This window comes from Callorhinchus milii, unplaced genomic scaffold (genome assembly GCF_018977255.1).
Source record: "Callorhinchus milii isolate IMCB2004 unplaced genomic scaffold, IMCB_Cmil_1.0 Scaffold16, whole genome shotgun sequence".
In the NCBI taxonomy this organism is placed as follows: Eukaryota; Metazoa; Chordata; class Chondrichthyes; order Chimaeriformes; family Callorhinchidae; genus Callorhinchus; species Callorhinchus milii.
Genome location: NW_024704757.1, coordinates 6,244,637 through 6,269,825, shown reverse-complemented (window position 1 = coordinate 6,269,825; position 25,189 = coordinate 6,244,637). Strand labels below are relative to the sequence as shown.

Here is a 25,189-nt window from a genome sequence, read left to right as displayed (position 1 = left end):
TAACGCATAACCTTCCGATTCGGAGGTATGAGTACTACCAACAGAATCACTCTGTTCTCCACTGCTATTCTTTCTTTCGTACTTAGACTTGACTTAGACTAGTGACAGTTTCCAGTCATGAGTGTTCTTCAGTCCATTAATCAATCACGCTGTTTACATTCAACAAATGTCTGGGTTTCACTCAAGCTGAGCAGTATTATACTTGGTAAAGCTAGGAAGACCAATTGTACTATCACGGTCAGCCCACCTGATCTCAGCATGACAGATCAGGAATCAAACCAGGTGGACCCTCAAACACTTTACCAGGGCCGTGTGTGTCTGTTTGCCCACTAACCACTTCAGGATCTTAGAAACACTTCCTGTAATCAATAAGCTTTTCATTTGAACAGTGGTCTCTTATCTCTTTGTGAAAACAGAAGGTTTTTTTTATATTTAAAAAAAAACTTGATATGGAATATTACAAATATGTTTGTCATGAAACGTTTTCCTTTGTGAAATATTTGTTTCACAGATTGTTTTCAGCTTTCAAGTTTTAAGCAGTCAGTGTTTAACAAGTTTCTATAGAATGATACAAACTGCTAGACTGCGATATGATGAACAATCTCACTGTCTTAATGGGACTGAGAGGGTGGCCCTGTTTTGCAGCTCTTGTGAAGTGTAATTAGTTCTTTGTTGTAAATTTGTGCTTTAAAAAATGTCCTGTGCCTCAAGCATTGTTGATTGAACAGCCTTACATCTCGCTAATGAGTTTTTTTTTAATGTTCAAATACTGCATTAACATTCGCTGTCCAGTTTACATGTTTCCAGCTTCAATCTTTCTCGTACAGTGTGCTTAAAGAAAAGCCTTTCGTTGCTTATTTTTGCAGTTAGCGCACTGCAAACCAACCCGTCTTTGTGCAGCTTGATTGACTTGTAAACTGAAATCCTCGTTAAGTGGGCTCTTTTGAGATTACACCATGCTCTTTGCTGAAGACAGATTGTATCGAAGTGCTGGGTTTTAGTTTTACCCTGAAGTCCTATGAAGAAATTATAAATAAAGATTGTGCCTTTTCCAGCAGATGTTTAATTTGAAGACGTGCTGTTGCTGAACATCACAGCCCTGCCGTTTTATTTCATATCTCAAATTAACAGCTGTAGCCATACCATACCAAGTAGGTACCTGCATAATCCAGATGTGTCCTGTTTCACCGTTATGAATTCTGAATTCTAATAAATTCTGAAGCCATATTACCCACTCCCCCACCCGCTGCCTCCGCCCAGCTAGCTCCGGTCTCCTGTTTGTCCCTCTTCCCCTCTGTTCTACCATCGGTAGCCGTGCCTTCAGCCACTACCCCGAAACTCTGGAACTCTCTCCCTTAATCCCTTGCCCCCTCCCTTCCCACTTTCAAATCTTGCCTAAAGACCTTCCTTTTTGATCGTGCTTATGGTCACCTTCCCCCTCCCTCTCCCCACTGGCTCAGTGTCAGTCTCAGCATCTGTCAAGCACTCCGGGATGCTACCCCATGTGGAGGGTGCCGTATAAGTGCAAGTTGTTCTTGTTGTATGAGCAGATTTTGAATGAGGAATTGAATGAAATAGTAGCTCAATAGTTAAGTCATCAAAGAAGAGAGAACTGAAGCCATGGATGGGGAACCGTGGCCATTCATTGCCAGCAGGTAGTCTGTGCAGGTCACCAGAGTCCCCATTGACTAGCGGACAAATAAGGCAAAGAAGAATTCCTGAGAAAGTAGGAGGGAAAGATTTTGTTTTATGGTTTATATGATCTGCATAACCAATTGATTATGATTCTAGTATGTCCTCATCTAAAGAAGCAGACTTGCTAGATTATTGAAGGAGCAGTCTGATTTTAGTTTTCAAGATGCTGTAATGCCAAAAAGAAGCATGTAGACTATTTTAATTACCTCCCCAAGGCTCTTAATCATGGTTTACATTTTGTAGGTTGTAAATTTGTGATTGATTTTCACATTTGTTCTGAGTTTTCATCTACATAAAACTCCTGAAGGAATTTTGACTTTTCCCAAGCTGCAGTTCGAGGGTAGTGCTTGCCCAAGTGGTCATTATTCATAATAATAAACAATAATTTTTGCAGTTGATACGGAACCTTTCATGTCAGGAGGGCATTTCAAAGAGCTTCACAAAAAGTATTGTATTTTGTAGGTAAATACAGTGGTCATTTTGCTCACAGCAAAGTCCCACAAATGACATTGAAGTGAATGACCAATATTTTCTGGAGGATTGTTGGCCAGGACACCTTGAGAAACTCTCTTGTCTTTTCAAATAGTGCCAGGGGGTTTTTAACATCTACCTGAACAGGCGGAAGGGACCTTGGTTTAACCTCTTATCTTAAGGACCTCTGACACAGCAGGACTGCATTGGAATGTCAGCCTAGACTATATGAGTTCAAAGTTCCAACATGGAGTTTGAACCCACAACCTTTAACTCAGAGGTAAGAGTGATACCAACTGAGCTAGACTGACACCAACTGTGCGAGTCTTGACAGTGATTGTCCACAGGTGTCAGAACCAGGTCCAATCCTTTGATTTGGGACGTCCTCCCGATGTGAAAGGCACTTTACAAACTTAATTTTGTTGTTGTTGTTGTTGTTGGGCTCATCCCAACCTCTGAAAACATGTGCCTTGCACCAGAGACTCCCTGGGTAGGGATCAGGAAACCTGGCCGATTTCCTTGATCCAGATCATTGAGTGCCCCACCGATGCCCTAACTGAGATCAACAAAATGCAGACAGTTGCAGTCCACAGGGCCTCTTGCCATCTTTACCCATTAGGCCACAAGGATGGAGCAACATTTGTTGTTTTAAACTCAATTTTAAAAAAGTAATATAAAGTGTTGCTGAAACTTTATTGAACCGCAACAGTTATTTCATTTTCCTCTGCAGAACACCGAATTGATGGCAAAGAAGTATTAATGGTCATAATGATGAAATGAAAGATTCTGTGTTGTATTCTCCCAGTGATAATGAGAGTCAGCCACTTGTGAGTGAAAGCTCAGTTTGCCCAATTAAGATGCACTCACATGGGTGCAATGTGGCTTGAAGCTAGTACGAAGTTTCATTTTTAAGTCATCTTGTGTGTTTGCAGTGTGGTCGTTAACGATGCCGCTGAATGAGGCCAGTTTAGTTGGTTTAAAAGATGAAAAACCTATTTTTAAATTTTATTTTCCATTCAATTTTCTATCCTTACAGCATCTCCTCTGAAGGCATTGACCCTGCTTGGGTCCATTTTAACGTCATCAGAAACCTCTCTGTTACTTAAGGCTGTTCTTCAGTGCAATATTTGCTCCCTTTCCGAGGTCACTGGACAAATTAGGTTTTCTTGAAATTTGTTGCTTAAAATCCAATCAAAGATAGCTACCTAGTCAACCGAGAGGAAGTGCATTCCTCAAGAATTTGTCCACGTCTCTCAACCTTTGCTCTGGGGGTGGTTGGATTTCCCCTGCATGTCTTTGCCATGTATTAATGGCTGCTCTTTTGGGGATTCTTGGCCCTGGATGCCCACTGAAAGCTCTTTGTGGGGTTATTTTAGTTAGGTGAAAGATGAGCAATCTTGGGATATGCCTTTGTTTCCGAGGAGGGTGAAGAACATTGTACTAGTGATGTGCTATTTAATCATGGTACGCATTCGTCAAGCAAATGAGTTAAACGCTTGCCAAAAACATTTTTATGAAAACTCTGCCCTTTAAAGGGTGAAATAATAATGCCAGTCAATGAGGAATTCTTGTGTGCTGGGATTCTGCCAACTTCAAGGTCCTTGTCCATCTGTCTCTGTCTGTGGGACTGAATTTTTAATTGAGATTGAAAATAGTCACAATATTTTTACTAAATATGGACAAAAATACATGGAGACTTGGATTCTTTGAGGAAGAAAAAAACCAATTTGAACTGCAATCAGTTTGATGGTTTTACCTTTTTTTTGCTCTTCTGCAGACCAGCAGATTCTCAGAGGAAAGTACAGTATTTTCTATATATGGCCAACTTAATTTATACATCAGACACAAAAAATGGCCATTGTGTATAGCCTTGAATGCTAGCGTCAGTATTGGGTTTGTACATTGAGTTTGGCAGTGTGCCCTGGATTTGGAGAGTCTGAGGGATTGTTTTGTTTTTAACATGATCCTGACTCAAATATTCCAATGGAAACAAAGATCTGTGAGTAACACAGAGGAAATGGGGATTCCAAACTAATCAGAGGTGATGATAGGGGTGTAATTACAACAGCAGTAGTAGCCGCTGAATGGGTGGGTTCTTGACAGTCTGGCAGGGGAAGTGGAATTTTATAACCTTCTGCCAAATTGATACCATATAAACTCTCCTTATTCGGATTGTTTTCACGCTGAATGTATACAGCGAGAATGCCACAAATGTTAGTAAGAGTCCTACGGAGTGCCTTGAGCTGTCTATTTGTCACAGTTGTCGTCACGAGCAAGCTAAAGAGCAAAAGAGCTTGCATGATTTGAACTACATTGTCAGATTAGGAACTGGAAAAGAATTGCAGGTTTTGATTGTTTTTCAAAGTGGCGCTCTGCTTCCAAACAAATAACGTGTCTTTGGTTTGGTATCTTTGGTGCTTTTCTGTTTTATAAGTTGAATCTGTCTAATTATTTATTATTATTTATCTCATTCTCAAAAGTACCTTAAATTGACACTGGCTATGAGGTAAACTGTTTGAGTCAACCTGTTAGCTAATTCACCTACAAATACACAATCCCTGTACTTTATGTGAAGTGCTTTGACACGTTTTGATGACTTGATGAACGCTACATCAAATGCAAGGATTATTGTTGATTGTAACATTGGGCAAGAACTGTGAGAAATGCTAGGGACGTCCACTGTGAGGGGAATGCTTACATTTGGCTTTGGTTTTGCATTGTATTGATTTCCAAGTGATGGAGATGATACTTGCTGCTCCCAGACTTACAGACTGTCAGTATCGAAACCACAATGAAATATCTTTAAAGTTCATCAGGTGCCAAGCCTAATATGAGAGAAGGGCAAACGTTGACTTCCTCACAAACAGAAGTGATTGCTATGACTTTGATTCTGTTTCTGTGATATGATAGAAGAATAAGCTCTTTGCAGGTCCTTGAGATCATGTTAGGATAGTCCTAAATTTGCCCTTCTCTGTCACTGACTGACAGTGCTCCAGGAAGCATGTCAGATAGAATAGCCATTGAGAAAAACATTTAGTCTTCTGACAACCAAGTGTCACTGAAGTCGACATACCATATCACAAGTTTGTTTGTTGAAAATTCTACATCCATTGTTAACGATTCCTGTTGCCTGAATATGTTAAGAGACAAAGTGATTTGCATTAACCTTGCTCTCCCTTTGACACTCACACAAATATTGGAGTGAAGGGTATGACAGTGTATGAAGTGTGTTAATGAACAATGATTTTTTGATTAATCCATCATTTGAGGGGATAACAACAACAAGATTACATTTGTATAGCGACTTTCACATCAGGAGAATGTCCCAAGGCGCTGGACAGTGTACAGCATTTCAGACCCGAGCTAGAGTCGGAGAGGGAGAAGGGAGAGGAAGGGGGGTGACCGATGGCATGATCGAAGATAATAATAATTATATAATCATATAATAATTATATAATAATAATAGATAATAAGCACAAGTGTGTTCATTGTCGACTGGTCTCTGGAAGTGGAGTGGACACCATTCATAAAACTTTTGCAATCAGTTCTTCCCCACACATTGACCTCACAACTGAGTGGAGAGCATGAGGGGTTTGGTTGCAGCTGGTGACTGGGCCTCTGTGGCTTTGACTATTATCTGAACGATGAGGGAAGGGGTTTCTGGCTCCAGCACAGTTGTGAACCTGCCAATAATCAAAACATTCACACTGCTGCTATTTTTCGTAATGTGTTTATGTTTGTTAGCACCAATGCATGTTTCAGTTTCAACATCATACATATTATGTGGGGAGTGTGAGCATAGATAGTGAGAAGTGATGGTATTTATTGGCCATATTACACCTCCTATTCACTGTTTTTTACTAAATTAATTTTTGATCGGATTCTCTTTCCGTGGATTTTGATTTAATAGCTTTTCTCCCTCCTGGTGCCGTGCACTATTCCCCAACTGAGAAAACAAGCCAACTAAAAGAGTCCCAGCAATGAAGGGTTTGTGTTAATGTCAAAGCATGATTTTAAGACATCAGTGTAATCTCAGTGATTAGTGGTTGATTGTGGATTGCTCTCGACTTGCTTGTGATTTGGTTCCTCCCATTCCCTTTGATTAGATTACAGCAGTAAATAATACACAGGTGTTGATGCTTAACTTTCGCTGCTTCTATGTACAAAGTAGGAGGATTGGAGCTTTCGCAACATATCATTTAAAGTCACTGCTGTTCTGGAAGAAGTGTGTACGTACCCATATAATAATAATAATAATCCTTGCATTTGATATAGCGTTTATCACGTCTTTTTTTTAGACGCCCCAAAGCGCTTCACAGAATATACTGTAAAGTGAATTGACTATATTTGTGGGTGAACGCGGCAGCCAATTGCGCACAGCAGTGTCCCACAAACAGTTGTAGATTGAAAATGACCAATTTATTATTGTTTTTGTTTTTTTGGAGGGATTATTAAGCAAGTGATAGAAAAGTGTGTGTGTGGGTGGGTTTGGGTGCGTGAGTGAGAACAACACCAATTTGCATTTATATAGCGTCTTTCATGTTGGGAGGAAGTCCCAAAGCTCTGGATCAGTGAAGGGTTAGCACCCAAACTGGGAGCTGGAGTCAAGAGGGGTGGCGGGCAAGGGAGGAGGGCCATTGCACACCGGGTGGAGGGAGCAGCCCGGTTGGTAAAGCTTTAGTAGATGAAGAGTAGATGCACAAGACAGAGGAGTGTGTATGTGTTTGTGTACATGCACAGGAGAGAGATACTTCAGTCTGGTCATATTTGTGCTTGATGTTTTCATAGCTCCCCTATCTAAAATATGTTGTAATTAAATACTAATACTACAGCACTACTCATATCAGATCATTTTATTATATTTATCTAGATGCAACATCACTCTTTCTTATGTTTCCAACTGCAACACATTCAGTAGCTGCTGCTGCTCATGGCATCACTGAATTTTATTGGTGTTATGAGAAATAACCATGCGGCAGAAGGGGGAGTGGTGGAGGGGGGGCAATGAACCTTAAGAGAGATCATGAACAACACGGCTCTTTGGCTTCAGCTATGTTCATACATCGAATTACTCTTTTGTGCTAGCTTCCTGTTAATCATGGTGCCAGCAACATTCACTGTGTGACGAATACTCAACAGCAAAGAGACCAAATGGATGTTAAAGTTGATAATTCTCTCGTAGTTTTGTTTTTATAATCGTACTAAGCTTTTAAAATTTGGATAACCGTGCTCGTTGTGGTCACTGAGGTCAATGAGGTTTTGTCACCTATTTTCAGCTTCAAGCAATGCCAGGTTATGTACAGCGTTGGTTCGTTTCAGCGTCAAGCTGTGTCTGTGTTCTTCCTTTAAAAGCATCATCATCTAGACTTAGAAGAGCGTTAGTGACTGTGTCGTACCATTTCTTGCTTAAGATTTTGCCCCACCAGGTCCTCTCGCTTGCGAGGCAAGTGCACTAACCACTACACTCCAGTCGGGAAGGAGTATGCAAGCAGTACTTTAAAAGGCACAGAATATAGTAATAATTAGGAATTTGTGCTAATGTTGATTACCCAATATAGGTCACAACATGTTTTTTGCAAACAGATTATTTACTTAAGAAGATTTAAATGTTTGCAGAGTTGATGGTGTTAAGATACTTATCAGAAATATAACATAATTACCATTCATTTGGGTCCAATTTTCATTTCTGTAACTAGCCATTATGAAAAATTAAATCCTAATTAATTTGCGGCTGTTAAAACCATTATGTCCTTGAGAAAAGATTATTTTTTCCCCAGAAGAAATCTTTAGAAATGAGTGATTATTCAAAATTTCAACTTGACTAATATAAAATGATTCTTTAATTTTAACTTGTTAAAAATGTGGATGCTGCATTTCTCATCTTGACTTTGAAACTGCAGTTCAATTTTATCTAATTACTATTGCTTGGATTTATTTGCTTATTGATCTGAATAATTTTGCTGTTAAGAAATAAGCGCAGATGTTTAATGATCCTCCTAATAATAATCCTTGCATTTGATACAGCGCCTTATCACATCTTCGAGGCGTCTCAAAGCGCTTCACAGAATATACTCTAAAGTGTAGTGAGCGAAACATGACCCTCCAGCAGGAAACTTGGTTTAATGCAGGATCCAATAGAGAAAAAGCAGATGCTTGAAATATAACTTAAAGCCAGAAAAAGCTAGAAATGCACAGCAGGTCAACCAGCAACAGAGTTCACAAATTATTGTTTCAGATATGACCCTTTATCAGACTGGGTTCTCCCCAGAATCTTTACTTGTCTTTCTCCCTCAGATGCTGATTGAGCTGCTGTAGATTTTCAGCCTTCTCTCTTTCTCTTTCTCTCTGTCTCTCTTTTTATTCCTGTTCTAAGTGCATTTGTGCGAATGGCCAGTAGAAACTGAAACTGCAAGCTGGAAGTGCATTGCCTCTCAACGATATAAGGCATTCATAGGAAATTCACAGAAATTAAACAGGTGAAAGGTTAAGTAAAGTGTAGAAGTGATCGAGTTGGCCACGAGTTCTGAGCTTGTGTAAGGAGGCGCAGTTCAGATTTCGAACCTGAGTGAAGGTTGGGTCAAAATCTCTGCAGCTGGAAGGACTCACTTGCTGAGTGAGAGCCATGATTTGTTGAACATGTTTTCCCACAGGGACCTGCTTCCGAAAACATCCCAGGATGCCCCTGCACACGTCTCAACAGGATGTAAAGTTGTGATTTCTTGTAAAATGCCCAATTTAGCTCATAAATAGCGTTTCTTTAGTTCAACAGATATGCCCAGTGGGCATATCGCATTCGTTCGTTCAGAAAGAGCGCTGGCAGACGGGACAGATTCAGATGTTTGCGAGGCATTTGCCGTTACAGGGAATATTTCGGGAAGTTTTAAAAGTGCTATAGCCCAGCTTAGCGGAGTCTTCACACCTGTCGACCACTCACTCTGAGACAAACACTCAGATTAGCAACATGTGCTGTCGTAAGCCCCAGTTTGAACATGGCCGTAATGACCCCTCTCTTAAGCCTATACATCTGAGCATTCCGGTATTATTCCAGTTATGCTGCACCTTTTCATCTTAATAGCGCCAGCCCACTTGGGTACAGATGCAACAGTAAAAATGGCTTACAAAACATCCAGGTTCACATTGGTAACTAGCTTCTGAAACTGATGGAAATGTAGCAGGAAATGTACCATTTAGAGATGGCAGCAGGGCTGTTTAGCAGAAAGAAATGCATGCGACAGAGCAAAGGGTCAAGATGAAAAGTCTCTTTACAGGAGAGAAGCTAATAAAGGCTAAAATATTTACTGTAATGAGATGTGTTAAAAATTTAGAAGGTCTGGACATCAGATTGATTAACTATTGAATCACTGTGCTGAATGCTGGTGAGTAATGCTTTCTTTCAGTACTCATTATTTCTAATGTAATTGCAGTTACCCAATTTACACTATCGACCAGATGCACTGGGTTCCGCATGCTTGACAGTAGCTCTGATCAGGTGGTCTCATCTGCAGTAACTGAACCATCTCAAACTGCATCGATTAGCATGTGAAACACATCTTGTGTGTTATTGTACTGAGATAAGCTACTTAAGGTCAATTAGTTGAATGTTCTTTGGTATAAATGTGCTTTCAGCAAGTGTCTGTGTGCATAACAAGAGTAGTTTTTTTAATTCCAAATGCCCTTCATGAATAGCTGTAAAAAATTTGGGGGCTCCATTCGGCGGAAAGGGATCCGAAGAGAGGTTTGGATGAAGAAGGCTCTTAAACAATTTAATCCTCTTCGATCGTGCCTTCGATCATCCTCCACCTCCCCCTACCCCCCGCCCTCCACCCTCCCCTACCCTCAACTCAGATCTTGTGGAGTCCTGTAGCTCAGTGGTTAGAGCACTCACTTTGCAAGCGAGAGACCTGAGTTCAATTCCAGGCAGAGGGCGAAACCTTGGGCAAGTTTCCTTACTCCACACACCTAATAATAATCCCTCCAAAACCAAAAACAATAATAAATTGGTCATTTTCAATCTACGACTGTTTGTGGGACCTTGCTGTGCGCAATTGGCTGCTGCATTCGCCCACAAATATACAGTCAATTCACTTTACAGTGTGTTCTGTGAAGCGCTTTGGGACATCCTCCCGACGTGAAAAGCGTTATACAAATGTAATTTTGTTGTTGCTGTAATCTAAACCTTCCAGACCACCAATACATTGCAGCATCAAGCTGTTTCTTAAATGAGACCATTGCCTTTACGTCATCTAACCCCTCTCCAGGTGACCTTTGCCATCTCATCTGGTGATCACCCTCTGTGTAGAACCCTTTGGTGTTAACCATAGCTTTGCATCTGTCCCCTCTTGTCCTGCCACATCTGGTTTACTTTATTTCAATCTAATTGTCCTCTGTAAACTGACCTCTGATGTATGTGTCTTTGGCAGAAGAACTCTAGCTTATCTGCGCACCCTCATAGCATTAGGATATCATAAACGCAAGTATTGTACAAGCTATCAATCATGTGAAAATGGCATCAATCTTCCTCAGTTGCATGACAGTAAAGAACAAAGTAAAAGATGGGGTTTAAATCACTCACTCCATCCTGCCATTTCACCCCCTTCCCCCCCCACCTCCAGCCAGGCTCAGTCTGTTGGGTTTTATTGCAATCTCACTCGAGGATTTGCTGTGATGATCATTTTGTTCATGAAGACCAGCCACAAAGTCGCTTTTCTTTTAAAAAGAAAAACTATTTTCCAGTAAGGAAATTGTTCATATTTTATATAAATCCACCTAATCTGACTTCCTTAACTGACGTGATAGATACAAACACAAAAGGCTGCATTTTCTGTCACATTTGAGTGTTTCTCAATTTGTTGACAAGTTTGGAAAATGTTGTCAGATTGCCCATCATTGCTGACATGATATTGTAAACCAGTGAAACAGTGCTTCTGGCAAGCAGATTAATCATGTGCAGCTTCCTTAATGAGATGAGGACCCTGGTGAAATACAGCCCTGCAGTTAATACTGACACAGGCCTGTGATTGTACTCCCACAGAATACCTGGTGAAGTGTTAATACTACTACTAATAATCCCTGCATTTGGTACAGCGCCTTATCACAAGACGTCTCAAAGCGCTTCACAGGATACACTGTGAAGTGAATTGACTGTATATTTTGTGGGCGAAACATGTGTGTAATTTTTTTCCAAATATGGGCAGAGCAATTGAGGAAAGTGCATTTATATTTATATACGTACTTGCAGTACTCGATGCACATATAAATTCATGGGTGAAGGAACAAGCCAGATGATTTGCTCTCAGAGGCTCTGCTCCTAGCTGATCTGTTCATCTGATGGTCTACTGCCGAGCTTCTAAAGATATAATAATAAACTATTAAAATTATAAAGATACATAATATCTACTAGAAATGCACATGATTTTCCTTCAGGCCAACTCTTTTCAGCTCAAATTATCATCTTTAGGTATCAGGGAACTATGTCTGAGAAGCTCTGCCCACTGGTCACTCTCAGCAAGGTGGTCAAGATAGGGAACTGAGTGGTTTGCAATGTAGAGTGTGCCTGGCACATTAATGCTCCATCAAATTAGCTGTGAAGGGCTTTAGATGTTTTAATTTTATGGATGTTATATCAAATGCAAGCGTTATGAAGCAAATACTTTCGCAGCTGCCTGAGCTGGCCCACAACCCTGTTGTCGACAGATTCCTCCAGTTGTTCCTTGTTTTAATTAGAATCCCTGATCCACACTCCAAACCACCTGTGATCCACTGGCGGCCTCATCCTCCGTGCTCAAATATTGACGTGGACAGATTTTTAATGTCTTAGGGGCTGACTACTGGATGAGTTTTATTTCTTTAATGTTCTTTCATAAAAGTTGTGTCATAACTTTTTCTTTCGGGTGAATGGACAATTTCTAGTTTAGAATTCTGGTACAATGAAGATCAAAAATAATCTGAATATTCTACTGCAGAATTGTCCCGCTCAGTGTGTGACACTGACAGTAATTGAAGTGACAATTCCAGATATCACTGACACCAATTGCAAAGTACCATTTTCTATCATATCTTACATACCGTAATACAGCTCTAGGTTACAGAAGTACGAGATCAATGTAGATAATGATGGAAGGCACCAGAAATTCATTCAAGCCAGATGTACAAGACTTGAATTAATGTGCCGTGTTTTATATTCAGAACTGCGGAAACAAGTGGACAGTGCAGAGCTGAAGAACCAGCGGCTGAAGGAGATTTTTCATAAGAAGATTCAGGAATTCCGGGCCGTCTGCTATACCCTGACGGGTTATCAGATTGATGTGACAACAGAGAACCAGTACAGGCTGACGTCAATGTATGCAGAACAGCAGGACGACTCTCTGATGTTCAAGGTAAGATGGGGACAGAGAGGGAAGAACATGACTTCAGCTGAAGAGTAACTATTTGATTATCAAGATGGATTTCCTTGGTCCTTCTAATGCGTTTTTATCAGTTGTCCATAATGGCGGCCTTTTCTCCTTCGCTTCACGGAGGCTACTGCCAATTCTGGATTTAATTTCTATTCCAGACTCCGTATTCATGATTCTCAGTGTATTGATCTTTAGACCATCTTAAGTGACCTAGCGGTCAGTACAGCTGCTCACATCTTGGCGAGATGGTTCCTGCTATAGTCCTGAAACTGCTTGTCATTCTAATCCAGCAGTCGTGGTTCTGATGAGCTTCATGGATTCCTGGCCGGTATACTCAATGAGTTAATCATCAGCAAATCTTCAGATACTCCACTGGGAGCTCCTGATGATTTCAAACCTTTCTCTGATATTGATCTCCGTTATCCCACCAGTCCTGTTCTACCTCAGTTGTCGGGCAATTGCCAACATAATTGCGAGACCTAAATCCGAATAACATTAGGTTTGTTCTGTGGTCTTTATGGCTTTTTAAAGTCTTGCAGGGCAGATTCACCTACGCTGGAGAAAATGGGTAAGAGTTATTGCCATTAAGGATTTTAGATGAAAAATCGTTCAAGGTTGAAATAAGAGGGTGACACACAAGCTGTTCTTCTACATCCATCTAATACAACTCATGTTACCCGCTCAACTTGCAACCTATGGATAAGATACCCTCTGTTTTTTGAACCTCTTTTACCATTGCCAAACGCAGGCCTCCTCTCAGCAGTGTGCCTGATACTGGGAAGTTGGCAGTGTTGGGGAATCAATCCTACACCCCCCACCAACCCCTACATCCCCCTACCTTTCTGGCTGCTCCTGTGCCACTGCTGGACTGTCACAGCTGTATAATCTTTGTGCTAATCCCATTTAAATTTGAATCTGGGCAATTTGGAGAAATGTAATTGAAACTCCAGCAACCACTGCCAAATCTCCGTCTGTCACAATTAAACTGTGTGCTAAGCTTCTGCTTCTCAGCTCCTCTCACCCCACCGTGTGGACACTTGCTGGCATTGTCCTGCCTGCAATTGCCCCATCTAAATGGACCCTGCACCACAATTTGAAATATTAAAACGCTCAAGTAAAGGATTGTAGTTTAAATTGTCCCACGCTTTGCTGAACAAAGTTTTGCAAATTGGCATTTTATTGTACAATGGAGAAGGATTGGTTAGTTCACGTTCACTGTACACAGGAAGAAGACTGTGAATTATTAGCCTCGATTTTTGTCAAACTAATATAAGTTTTTCTATCGCTGCTTATCCTCAATATTTCCACGCAGTATTATTCAGATGTCAACTTTGTAACTTGGTGAACAGCAGGATAATTATTTTGCCTCAGTCAACGGGAGCACATCCACTGGGAAACGTTTAATGAGCTTGCCAGCAATTTAAACCCAGCGTCTTTTAGAATGCCACTAATTAGTTTGCCCTGTGAAAGAATCTTATCATTCTATCCATACGGCAACAATGATGTGGTTCTGGGATCTTTGCCTTTTGTAGTTTTAACCAAGTGAATTCAGCGCTAACTCACATCCAGCTCCGTATGCATATGAATGTCCACACAGGATTATAATTATGCTTATATAATACAGATGACTTCTGGTAGCAAAATAGACAGGATTCATTCATGCAGCTATTCTACTGGCTCTTTGTAACAATGCTAAAGAAATTATCGCTTAAACTGGGATCTGGAAAACCATTAAATGGAAGGTGGCTGTGCCAGGGGAAAATCTGGGATGACTTTGCTCCTTATTGCATTAAAACCGATTATAGAGAGCATTTACTGAGGCAGGTTCATTCCCTAAATATTTTAATGGAGACCTACTTAATTTATTGGGGCAGTTTAAATGAGGGTGGTTGTTGCAGCCTCTTAAATGCAACAATTTGGCAGAGTTGCAATGGATCCATTACTGGATTAGCAGATGGCAGTACTTTAAAGAGAAACACAATGGTTTAATTTACATGTCGTTGACCAGATGCTGTGACCCTTGATAAGGAGAACTGATTACGTTCTCTATAAACAAGTGAAGTAAAGCTGGCGTGATTGTTTGATTGAATTTTTCCATAACCTCCTGTTACTTTCAATCCTAGTAACTCATTGGTGCAGTTTCTCACCTAATGTAAACCTGCTGCTGGAGACTGGCTAATGGTTTTAGATCTGGGCACTTTGAACTCACCATTGATCAGAATCGGCACATACACATCTGGTAGTGTCTTCTTCTGCCGCCTTTTATAGGTGCTGACAGAAGCGATGTCAGCGGGTCAGAGGTGCAGGATGTGGGTGTCCTCTCCTCTCAAGCGAGCACGGTGATGCTTCATACAGCTTACGCACTGCCACTGGGGAACCCATGTGCATGTTGCCCAAATGTCATCACTTTTTTAAAAAAATCACAGAGCTATGAGGGTAAATGATCTTACAACATACTTCATTTTAACCACAAACAGATCACAAAATATGGATAAGGACCATCCTTTTACCCATTGGTCTCATCCTCCCCAAATTAATCCATCTTGTCTTTCCATTACAGCACCAAGCTGCTTGTTAAACATGGGTCCTGTAGTGTCCCAGTGTAACCCTTTCCCTTTCCATTCCCCTCCATACAAATAAATAGTTTCTGTTGTCCTAAATTTGCCCTTCGAAGACCTGAACCCGTGTCCTCTTGTCCCACTGAAGAATCTGAAGTACTTATTATGGAAGTTCACCAAGTACTATAACCAGCATGCCAATGTAGTCAGATCTGCCACTAAGTGTTTTTATTGTTTTACTGTAAGTAAAACTTTAATTTCTTAAATGTTTGATAAAAGTAATCACTGGATCATGGCTGTTTGACTCTTTCGAAGATGATGGAGTATTTGTGAATTCTTCAAAGCAGTTTCAGGAATTAAATCTTACCAAAAGCTTCCTATTAATATGAAGATACTGATGGAAGGGATGGTTTGACTACCACAGAGATGGTCCCATTAAGAAGGTTGCTCATGTGACCAGCCACATTTCTCTCTGCTTCATTCATGTTTTTAGTAGGATTCAGGAAGTGAAAAGGTTGGATTTTCTCTCTGTCTCTCTCTCCTCCCTTCCCATCTCCCTACCATCAAAGCTATGGCTGGTCCATACATCAAAAGCTTTGAAATTTCATCTGACATTCATACTGACTGCGCGAGTTGGGGAGTTTGCCGCTTTGTAACATTGGCCCCACCAAAAACACCTTAACAACATCAAAGGTTTGGTATTTACTGAAACTTTGAAATTTCAAAGATTTTGTTAGTCATCGTTTTGTACAGTGGTACACGTCAGTTATGGAAAATCCACAGAACCATGACTTTTTTAAAAAATGATTTAATTATTTTCAAATCTCATGCAAAAAAAGAGATATTAGGGGTTATGGAGATGGATTTAAGGCATATGGAGAAAGAGCAAGCATTGTATTAAAAGATCTGCTAAGATCTAATGAATCGGTGGAGCAGGTTCAATGGAATTAACGGCCTCTTCCTGTTCCTATTTTCCTAGCTCCCTAAAAATATCCCAGCACTTGTTCGAATACTATACCAGCAACCCATTAGGGAGATATAGATGTGCATTTGATGTAGCACCCTATCAAGTCATTGAAAACGTCTCAAAGTGCATCACAGAATATACTCCAAAGTGAATTGACTGTATAGTTTGTGGGCGAAACCAGCACCAATTGGGCAAACAGTAAAAATTTGACTTTTCATCTGCTATCTTTTCTAATTTTGTTTCTGTTCATTGTTGAGTCTTTTTTTTCCCTCAGCTGTACTTCAACTAAAAGAGCTGTTCATAACCAGATTCTTGCATGGATTCAGTTTCCTCAGTGAAGAGGGTGTAGCATCAGATCATTTATTCTGTGCTCTATTCTCATCTGTTTCATAGTGTCATTTCTGAAGACATCAATAGTGTGCACAGACTAATCTCCAGCTCACAAGATGTAATGACATCTCCTTGCTCCCACTGAGTATCAACTAACCAACATTGAGCTAAATTGGATTCATCTGTACAGATCTCAACTTGCATCGAATTTTGTGCCAACTTTCTTTTTTTTAAAAAAATTCCTGTCCTAAAGATGCCTAAAGATAGCTCATTTCTGAAAAGATCTTACCGCAGCCTAACAATGTGCCGTGGCAGCGCTTGTCATTTCCAATTTGCATTTGCAGACATAGTATTCAATACATTCAATATATTCAAGCAGAAGAGATGGAAGATTGCTGGGTAAAGGGCAGTTTTACCATCAAAGCCTGGCTGTCTTTTAAATAACGAACAAGAGTTCCACAAACATGGTGAAGCTGACATGATACACCAGAAGGGTTTCATCACAAATCCGGTCACAGCGCCAGCTTCTCACAGGATTTATTTGTGGTTCCAGTGTTTATATGGCTACTTTTGCATTGTACGTACATAATATAGAGAACAGCCTCTCAATATGAATGGCTCATCACGGGTTACGAGTCAACCCCAAAAGAGTCTGCTTCATTTCACTGGACGTGACTGAGCTGCTGTCAGGAATGATCGCCAACACTTGCCCAGCAAACATCACTGTGCATTTTGAATCGAAAATATATTCAGCAGGCCAGTTCCGAAGGTCTGGTAGATACAGCTGCAGCTCACACAATGAGCCTGCCATGTGCTGAGGAGGCCAATTTGGTTTCCAAGAGTTAAGGTTAGTAACCAGGGAGGCCTTCTGCTGGTGGACCCTCTAAAGCTAAGTCACCCTCTACTGGCTGTGCACGTGTGTAGCCGCAGGCTGAGGAGAGGATCGATATGGCTGAGACACCCTCTTCAGTCGAGTGATGCTGACATTCACTGCCAAGGCTCACACATGGTCACTTCCTGTGGGTACTGGAGAGCAGTCAGCTCTCGTGGAACCACACCCAGCAACAGAGCCTGGGGACAATGAGCAGAAGCACGTGGAATACTGTGTGGAATAACATGGTGGGTGATGAAGAAGCAGCTGTATGCACACCCGCCAAGTGTTGCTCATTAGCAGTGCTGATCCCTTATCGAGAGCTGTAAGCATGCCCACTGAGATTTTTCGATGAATTATTCCTGATATTTCCAATTACTAGCGCACATTGTTTTGAAAAAAACATTCCTTGAGTTGGTTCCTTCTTGTGTGGGGGGCTTCAGCACAAAGCTTTCTGATGCTTTCTGTAGCAACTTTATGTGACCCAGACACATCCACGTAGGAAGCCAGCTATATGGGCGACCATCGTAATGCTTTAGTGCATCTTGATCAACTCCATCGGTTCTCCTAATTCAGGTTAACGCTTGATACTCTCCACAATATAAAATGAACTGAAATCAATAATTTCTCTTGATTTAAGAGTGTAGTGTTCAATCCGTTTCCCAGTCAGTGTTGTATAAGCCTATGTGTGCGTATACATACAGCATCAAGACGTAATCTCACCACAATGGCATTCATCAGGAATGCAGGAGTATTGGAAGAAAGTCAAACCACGCTATTTATTGTTCAGCGCTTTGAGTCGCTGTTCTGCATGAACTGTGCTACATAAATGCAAGTTGTTGTTAAGAGCGTCAAAGGAGTCTTAAGTCTAGCTTTGTATAGATCAATTGTGAGACCACATTTGGAATACGGCATGCTGTTTTTAACACTCTGACTTTTAAAGGACATCGGAGAAGGTCTGAGAGGAACAGAGTGGATGATTCTGGGGTTCAGAGCTTGCGAGGAGAGACTCTCAATAGAAGACTGATCCAAGACTTTTGTAAACATTGAAAGGCACAAGTGAGGTTGATGTCAGCAGGCTAATGGACTTGCACCGAGACCAAACCTGAAGGACATATGTTTTCCTATTATAATTGTTCAGCACTTTGAGCTGTTCGATATGAAATGTGATTATAAGTGTAGATTGTTGTTGATGCAGTGTAGATATCTGTTTAAAACTTGTCTTGGAAATGTATTAGGGAGCCTCTCTTAGGTTGAAAATGGTCCATTTCCACAAATTATTTTACCCAGTGTGCTTTTGTGCCAGACCTCTGTCTTGCTATAGCGAGTTGGTTAATGTGTGGAATCATTCAAGTAAATGGCTGTAATCCAGAATCAATGCATGTTGCACAGGAACATCAATAGTTTGTAGATGATGAGTTCCTATCAGGAGATGGGGCTGTAAGCACTATGGCCAATATCTTTCATTACTGTAGATTTCTGTTTCAATAAAACATTTTATTTTCTACATTATTCAGAGGTATTCATAAGAAACAACAACAACAAAATTACATTTATAGACCGCCTTTCACGTCAGGAGGAGAAAGGATTTCACATTCATAAAAGGAATTCCAGAGACAAAAGTGGTCAAGAAATGGTTTGGCCTCTGGTTGAAGAAAGAGAGACAGAGAGATAGAGAATGAAAGAGAGAAAAAGTAGATGAATTTTTAAAGCACCTTATCAAGTTGAATCATCTGAAAGCACTTAATGTTTTCCCCAAAAAAATCACATCGCAATAAATGGCCCCACATCTGAAGTATCTCTTTCCACTAAGTAAGATTATTTTCACTTAAGTATATAGTTTTGCGATCTGTACACACAGAACACACTTAAATAACAGATTGATAGCTCCATCTCCACCTTTACTAATACTGCTCTATTAATTATTCATTAAATTAGACTGGTTCATTGCGTTTGTATTCATTATCTACACAGCTTCGACTGTATAAATGCCACTCACTAATTTCTTTTTCAAAACCTGTTCTAAACTGTCCTGTTGCTGTAGTTGTAAAACATTCTCATTCATTATTAGTGTTGTACATTTCCTTTTGTATCAAACCGATGTCTAATATGTTGCATGAAATTGACTATTTATTTGGAGAGTACTGCAGTCAAATGGGATGGTGTCTATAACAGGAGGCACGTCTCTTGTAATTTTAATTTCTTGCGGGTTACACAGATAAGAACCACCCGTGAGGTTGAGTATTGTATTAGGAGGACAGAACTTTTAGCTTTGAACACAGCAAAACTAAATTTTAAAATCATTTGTGGTTTCTGACTACGGTCCAGAGTATTCCTATCGACTCCTGGATGGAAGCCAATGCCCTACATCCTCTCTCCCTTCTCTTTCCATCGAGCCACCCTCCCTTTCAATCCTGCTGCTTTCCCCACACTGTTTTGCCAGGTTTCCAGTGTTCCCTCTACGCCTTCCGGCCTCTCAATGATGTGAAAGGCCTGAGTTTTATCCTGTTCCACCCTCCTCTTGACAAATAAGAAACAATAATATCACTGATCTTATCTCTTCTGGAGATCTTTCTCCCATTGCATCCAATGTCAGGGCCCTCAATCCACTGCTTCTACCTCTACCCTTTTTCACCCTTTAAAATAAACAGTCACCACTTTACAGTGTATCCCACGAAGCACTTTGAGACATCTTGGTGATGTGATAAGGCACTGTATCAAATGCAAGAATATTAAATGCTACTGTACATAATATAAAGTCTTTGGAGCTTGACTGAAACTTGTCCGAGTGGTGGCAATGCTTGTTCAGCAAATACTGCTAACACTTCATCATTCCAGGTACAGGCTGCATGAGGAACGATCTATGTCCCTCGGGTGAACTGTCTTGATAATTCACAACGAAGAGTTTGACTCGCGCAATTTTTTGTGCTTGACGGTTTGAGCTACTGTCCAGCCATTGGCAAAATCATATTATGAAACCATCAGAGGAGTCCAGTATTCCTTTTCTCAGTGTATGAAGGACTGAACAATATCAGCATCAAATGCAGTGTTACAGTGTGCCTGTAAGATGGTTTTGAAAATGGACTGGGATTCCAGTCATTAGGTTTATCACTGTCTTGGATATAAATAAATCCCTGATAGAAAATGCCACTCCCTATAACAGTATAACAGTCTCAGCAATCGTCAGAAAGAGGAATACATCAATATGATCCTGGTATTGTTACAAAATGCAGCATTATAGAGGACTGTTGTGTTCTGTTACCAATCTTTCATTACTCGATGCTAGCCAGAGGTGGTATGAGTGCCTCAACATCATCAACCATACACTATGAAGCATAAAGGTGGAAAGTAGTTTTAATTTAAAATTAAATATGTATTTTTAAACTGATTCGTTACTGTGAAGTGCTCTGAGGCGCCGTCCTGCGTGGAGGGCGCTATATAAATCCAAGTTGTTGTTGTGGTGGTAACCCAGTATTAATTCCATGTCTCAGGTTAAGATAATTTTCTATATGCCCCCAGTGTATATTTGCCCATCCCACAGGCCTGCAAGTGGAATCAATGAAAAAAAATCTGTACATGTCAAGGTAGCCAACTATCTTCACTGTCTTAAACCCGAGCAGCAAAGGCTGTAGATTATGGGAGGCATTGATTGGTGTCAGAACAATAAAGAAATCTCTGAGAAATATCTGATAGCATTTCTGTACTAAATAGTTTCTTTAAAAAAAAAGTCTGTAGTTTGCGTTTATGCAGAAATGGATATTGATGAAGAAATATTCTGGCTTTCTGATATTGCTGTAACGTGATTGATTAACAATATCACAAGGCATTGCCCTGATTGAATGGTATCACACATTGAACAGCTCTGACATGCTGACCAGTCAAAGCATTGAATCAGTCTGTGGGACACTTTGCGTAGGGCAAGTTATCTGAGTGAAATGAGAGTGAATTTTCGTCAACGCTTCCAGCTGTATTGAATGTGATTCAATGAAAGGATGTTGTCCACAGGATTTGCTGTGATGGAGGGAAGGCTTACAGTATCTTATCAAGAGCACTGCTTTATAAAGAAAGATGGTACTTTAAAAATGGTCAGAACTATTCAGTTTATCAGAGGTTTCTTTTGTAGAATACTCAATGTTAAATAAATTGGAGCTAGTCCATTTTGCAAAAGTTTCTTCCGTTCCTCCCTTTCAGTATTTCTTTTCCTGTTCCGACTCTTTCTTAGGCTCCTGTTGCTCAGGCTCTCCAGTCACTCACCAAAGTGTCCATTATTTACTTGGAAGACATGCAGGCCTTAAGCCACTCTGCCCACACCCTCTGGAGTTCCATCCCACAGTCCTTTTGCCTCGCCCTCTCCCTTGCCTCCTTCAAGACCCATCTCAAGACCCTCCTCTTCAACCATGCTTTCGATCACCCTGCTTCTGCCCTCCACACCCCCAATCCCGACCCCCAGCTCAGGTCCGAAACACTGACCGTTCAGCGCCTTAGAACGAACTCCTGGCATGAAAAGACGCTTTACAAATGTAATTTTGTTGTTGTTAAAGTAGCAAATGTGTTCACAAATTTACGGATGTCTTTATCGTTATTACTTGCATGCTAGTGAGCATCTCGCCCAGAACTTGAAACCGGAGGGCACTCCTATTTGTGCCTCGGCTGAGATTAATTAACCAAGCTCAGTGTCAAACCTGGGCCTTTCCTGGTTTATATGACTCGGCTCCAGTCTAGGTAGCAGCTTTGTAAACTGGGCTGTGGTCCATTGGGGGCAGGGGGGAACTCCTGCAAGCAATTTGTTGTGTTCTGTGGTGCATTGGTAATTTCACAGTCGACAGAGTGAGATTTGAGTGTTGTTTCACACATTTAGTAGTCTGTAGATGTGCACAGCATTGCAGCGTTCAGTGCTAATAGACATCAACACAATCTCTCCACCAACCCACCCGTGGCAAGTGACATGGAACAACGCCTGACCTCCTGCCCCCCCTGATGCAACCTCAGGGTATCTAATGCTGATAACACTGTGTGCGTTGTCTGAGACAAAGTAAGACGCATTTGTACCCACTTGTAGTTCTGCAGCATATTGCAGGCAGAATTTAGGCTTCTAATGGTTCCCTGGGTTGATGTGTGGATATAAGAAAAAAAAGGTTTTCTTCCCTCTTGTTCTCTATCCCCACTCTCTTCCACCGCCCCCCACCCTCCACCTCTCTTCCTCCCTGCCCCAGTCTCACTATTTGGGTGAGATCCTCAATAGCATATCAGTGGTAACGATAGGGAACAATTGTAAAACTACTGCTTTAACCTTGACACACGAGTGCTTCTTTCCATTAATGACCATACACTTTGATTCCGTTACACAGTAAATAGATCAGCAGATTGCATTATAGACCGACTGTCACATCCATTGAATAAAAATGACCGAAGAAGTTCTTTGCTACAGATAACAAAGCACGTGTTGTGAAAATAATTGCCCCATCTAGTTTCATCTTCCCAGTTACAAGTGTGGAAAATTGTCTCAGTTAATAATAGTCCAGGTGTTTGTAGAGGCTCGGTAAGATAGATTACTGCCAATTTAAGGCTCTGCTCAGCAGAACTGAGGATATTAAAGCGTAATACTTGGCCTGTGTAGAGGATCGCTAGAGCACAGGCAAAGCTCTTTAATTTACATTTTTTTCTTCCTCACAAATCCAACCTCAACACCCAGTAATGTAAATGAACAGCAGCAATGTGTGAGCTGCCATGCACTGTAAAGCAAATGGTTGTCTTATTTCACTTAACTGTTTTTATACTGTGAGCAAATGCCGGCATTTTTCTCTTCCCAGTTAGCAGAGGATCAATTTACCCAAGAGTTTATCATGGCAGTCTTGGAAAATGTTTCAATGTGTTAGAATATCGAATTCTCTGCCAGGTTTTCACTGTTGATCACTATTGCCCTGCTAGGCTGTGATGTCTCACATGGTTGCAAATTATGCCAACATTAAATTATAGAATCTTACAGCACTGGCCTATCGTGCCAGTGCCGCCTCTTTGAAAGAGCTACCAACTTATTCCTTTCCCCCACTCTTGTCCCATAGCCCTGCAATTTTTTCCTTTTTAAGTACCTAACCAATTCTCTTTCAAAAGCTATTATCGAATCTGTTTCCACCACCTTTTCAGGTAGGGTGATCCAGACCATAACAACTGTTTAGATAAAATAAATTCTCCTTGTTTCCCTTCTGGTTCTTTTGCCAATTTTCTTAAATCTGGGTCCTCTGGTTACTGACCCACCATAGTCTCAAAAAGAATATTGTTGAGGTAGAATCCATTAAACATGAAGGGAACTAGACGGATGCTTGAAAAAGAGGACTATTAAAAAGGGAGTTCGCAGGAGGGTGATATCACCTTTTCTTAGCTCATCCTAGGCTCTTTTGTCTCTGGGGATAATTACAATAATAAACCTTACATTTGATGTAGCGCCTTATCGCGTCTTCGAGATGTCTCAAAGAGCTTTGCAGAATATACTGTAAAGTGAATTGACTGTGTTTTGTGGATAAAACAGACCTGGGATGAGTTGGTGACAGATTATAAAGCTAATGGAAGACTCCTCTTTGTCCCTTATTGATTATATCCCCACTAGTTAATCTGTGGGGTAATCAGCGAATGGATTGGATAAAACTGAGAATCCGTATTGTCCAGCAACCTGAAGATCCAGGAGCTGGCTTATTGCTTCCACTGCATGTGGCTGTGGCATCCTCCTGTCGTGAAAGGCGCAATACACATGTAATTTGTTGTTGTTGGTGTTGTTGGTAGTGTGCAGGAGAGAGCAGCCACACTGGAAGATGCCATCTATCCCCACCAGATGTCACGAGACCTCTTCAATAGAATTTACTTTCTATTTTGGCTGTTTTTTTGTTGACAAACAGCCAGTTCATTTTCTGTTTGTGGAATCAACCCCACTGAGCATTTCAGTATTGCTTTTCTGTTTCCCTGCCTTAGGGCTAAAAACAAGAGAATAATGAATTCTGGTTACATTTAGTGGTTCTCTCTCTCTCTCTATCCCATTTCCCTCCCCACTTAGAGATATTGGATCCAAAACAATGAATTTTTTTTATTGCCCACTGTGGATTCAGCCTGTGAAATTTTCCTGCGCTCTGTAAATCCTGCAGGAAACCATGCAGAAATGATGTGCAGTTGCTATCGTTGGCAGGTTGATGACGCAAAGACTAGTTGCCTGCACACATTTCTCCTTTAATCATTCCACTGCAGGGTGCTCAGAAATCCATATCTGAGCTGAGGGGAGGCTGTTTGCTTTGTGCGCACTGCTGTGTAATATTCCTTCAGTGCAAATGTAATGTGGCTGAAATTCATTTCAGTTTATTGAATCCTATCTCTGTTTCTGGATGGAGCCAGGGATTCATGATTTGTACACACACAGATAGTGTACAATTTTGTCCTTCTGTCAAGTTCCCAGAATCTGTGGAATAGTTCCAGAAATTACACTGTTCCAGACATTAGGGCGACTATTCGTTCATCTGAATGTATTTAGAAGTGGTGTAGAATAAATCAATCTTCATTTTAGGCTTCCTCAAAACATTACTGGGCTAAATTCAGTCAGGTCTGAATTATTGGAAGGAAATGACTGTTGAGTACATTTCAACATTACGGAGTCCTGTACCTTAGTAGTTAGAGCACTCGCCTCACAAGCGAGAGGACCTGCGTATGATTCCCCAGCATGGCGAAACGTTAGGCAAGTTTCCTTACTCCACGTGCCTCTGTTTACCAAGTAGTGAGTAGGAATCTGGTTGTTAGTCGATTGGTGGACCATCTTTTAGGGATAATAATCCCTTCAAAACAATGATAATGATTTGGTCACTCAATCCACGACTGTTTGTAGGACACTGCTGTGCGCAACTGGCTGCCGCGTTTTGCCCACAAA

General features: G+C 40.9%; 1 protein-coding gene across 2 annotated transcripts in view; it reads left to right on the top strand.

Annotated features, from left to right (window-relative positions):
- mad1l1 (mitotic arrest deficient 1 like 1) overlaps positions 1 to 25,189 on the top strand; it is a 337,784-nt gene that overhangs the window by 208,119 nt on the left and 104,476 nt on the right. The window contains exons 17-18 of one of the 2 annotated variants that reach the window (XM_007905759.2): positions 12,352 to 12,542; positions 18,230 to 18,714. In XM_007905759.2, coding sequence (XP_007903950.1) covers positions 12,352 to 12,542; positions 18,230 to 18,313 — 275 coding nt within the window. In that variant the 3' untranslated portion in view covers positions 18,314 to 18,714. Of the gene's footprint in view, positions 1 to 12,351; positions 12,543 to 18,229; positions 18,715 to 25,189 lie in introns of those variants that run through there. The other variant, XM_007905757.2, reaches the window with a different exon arrangement.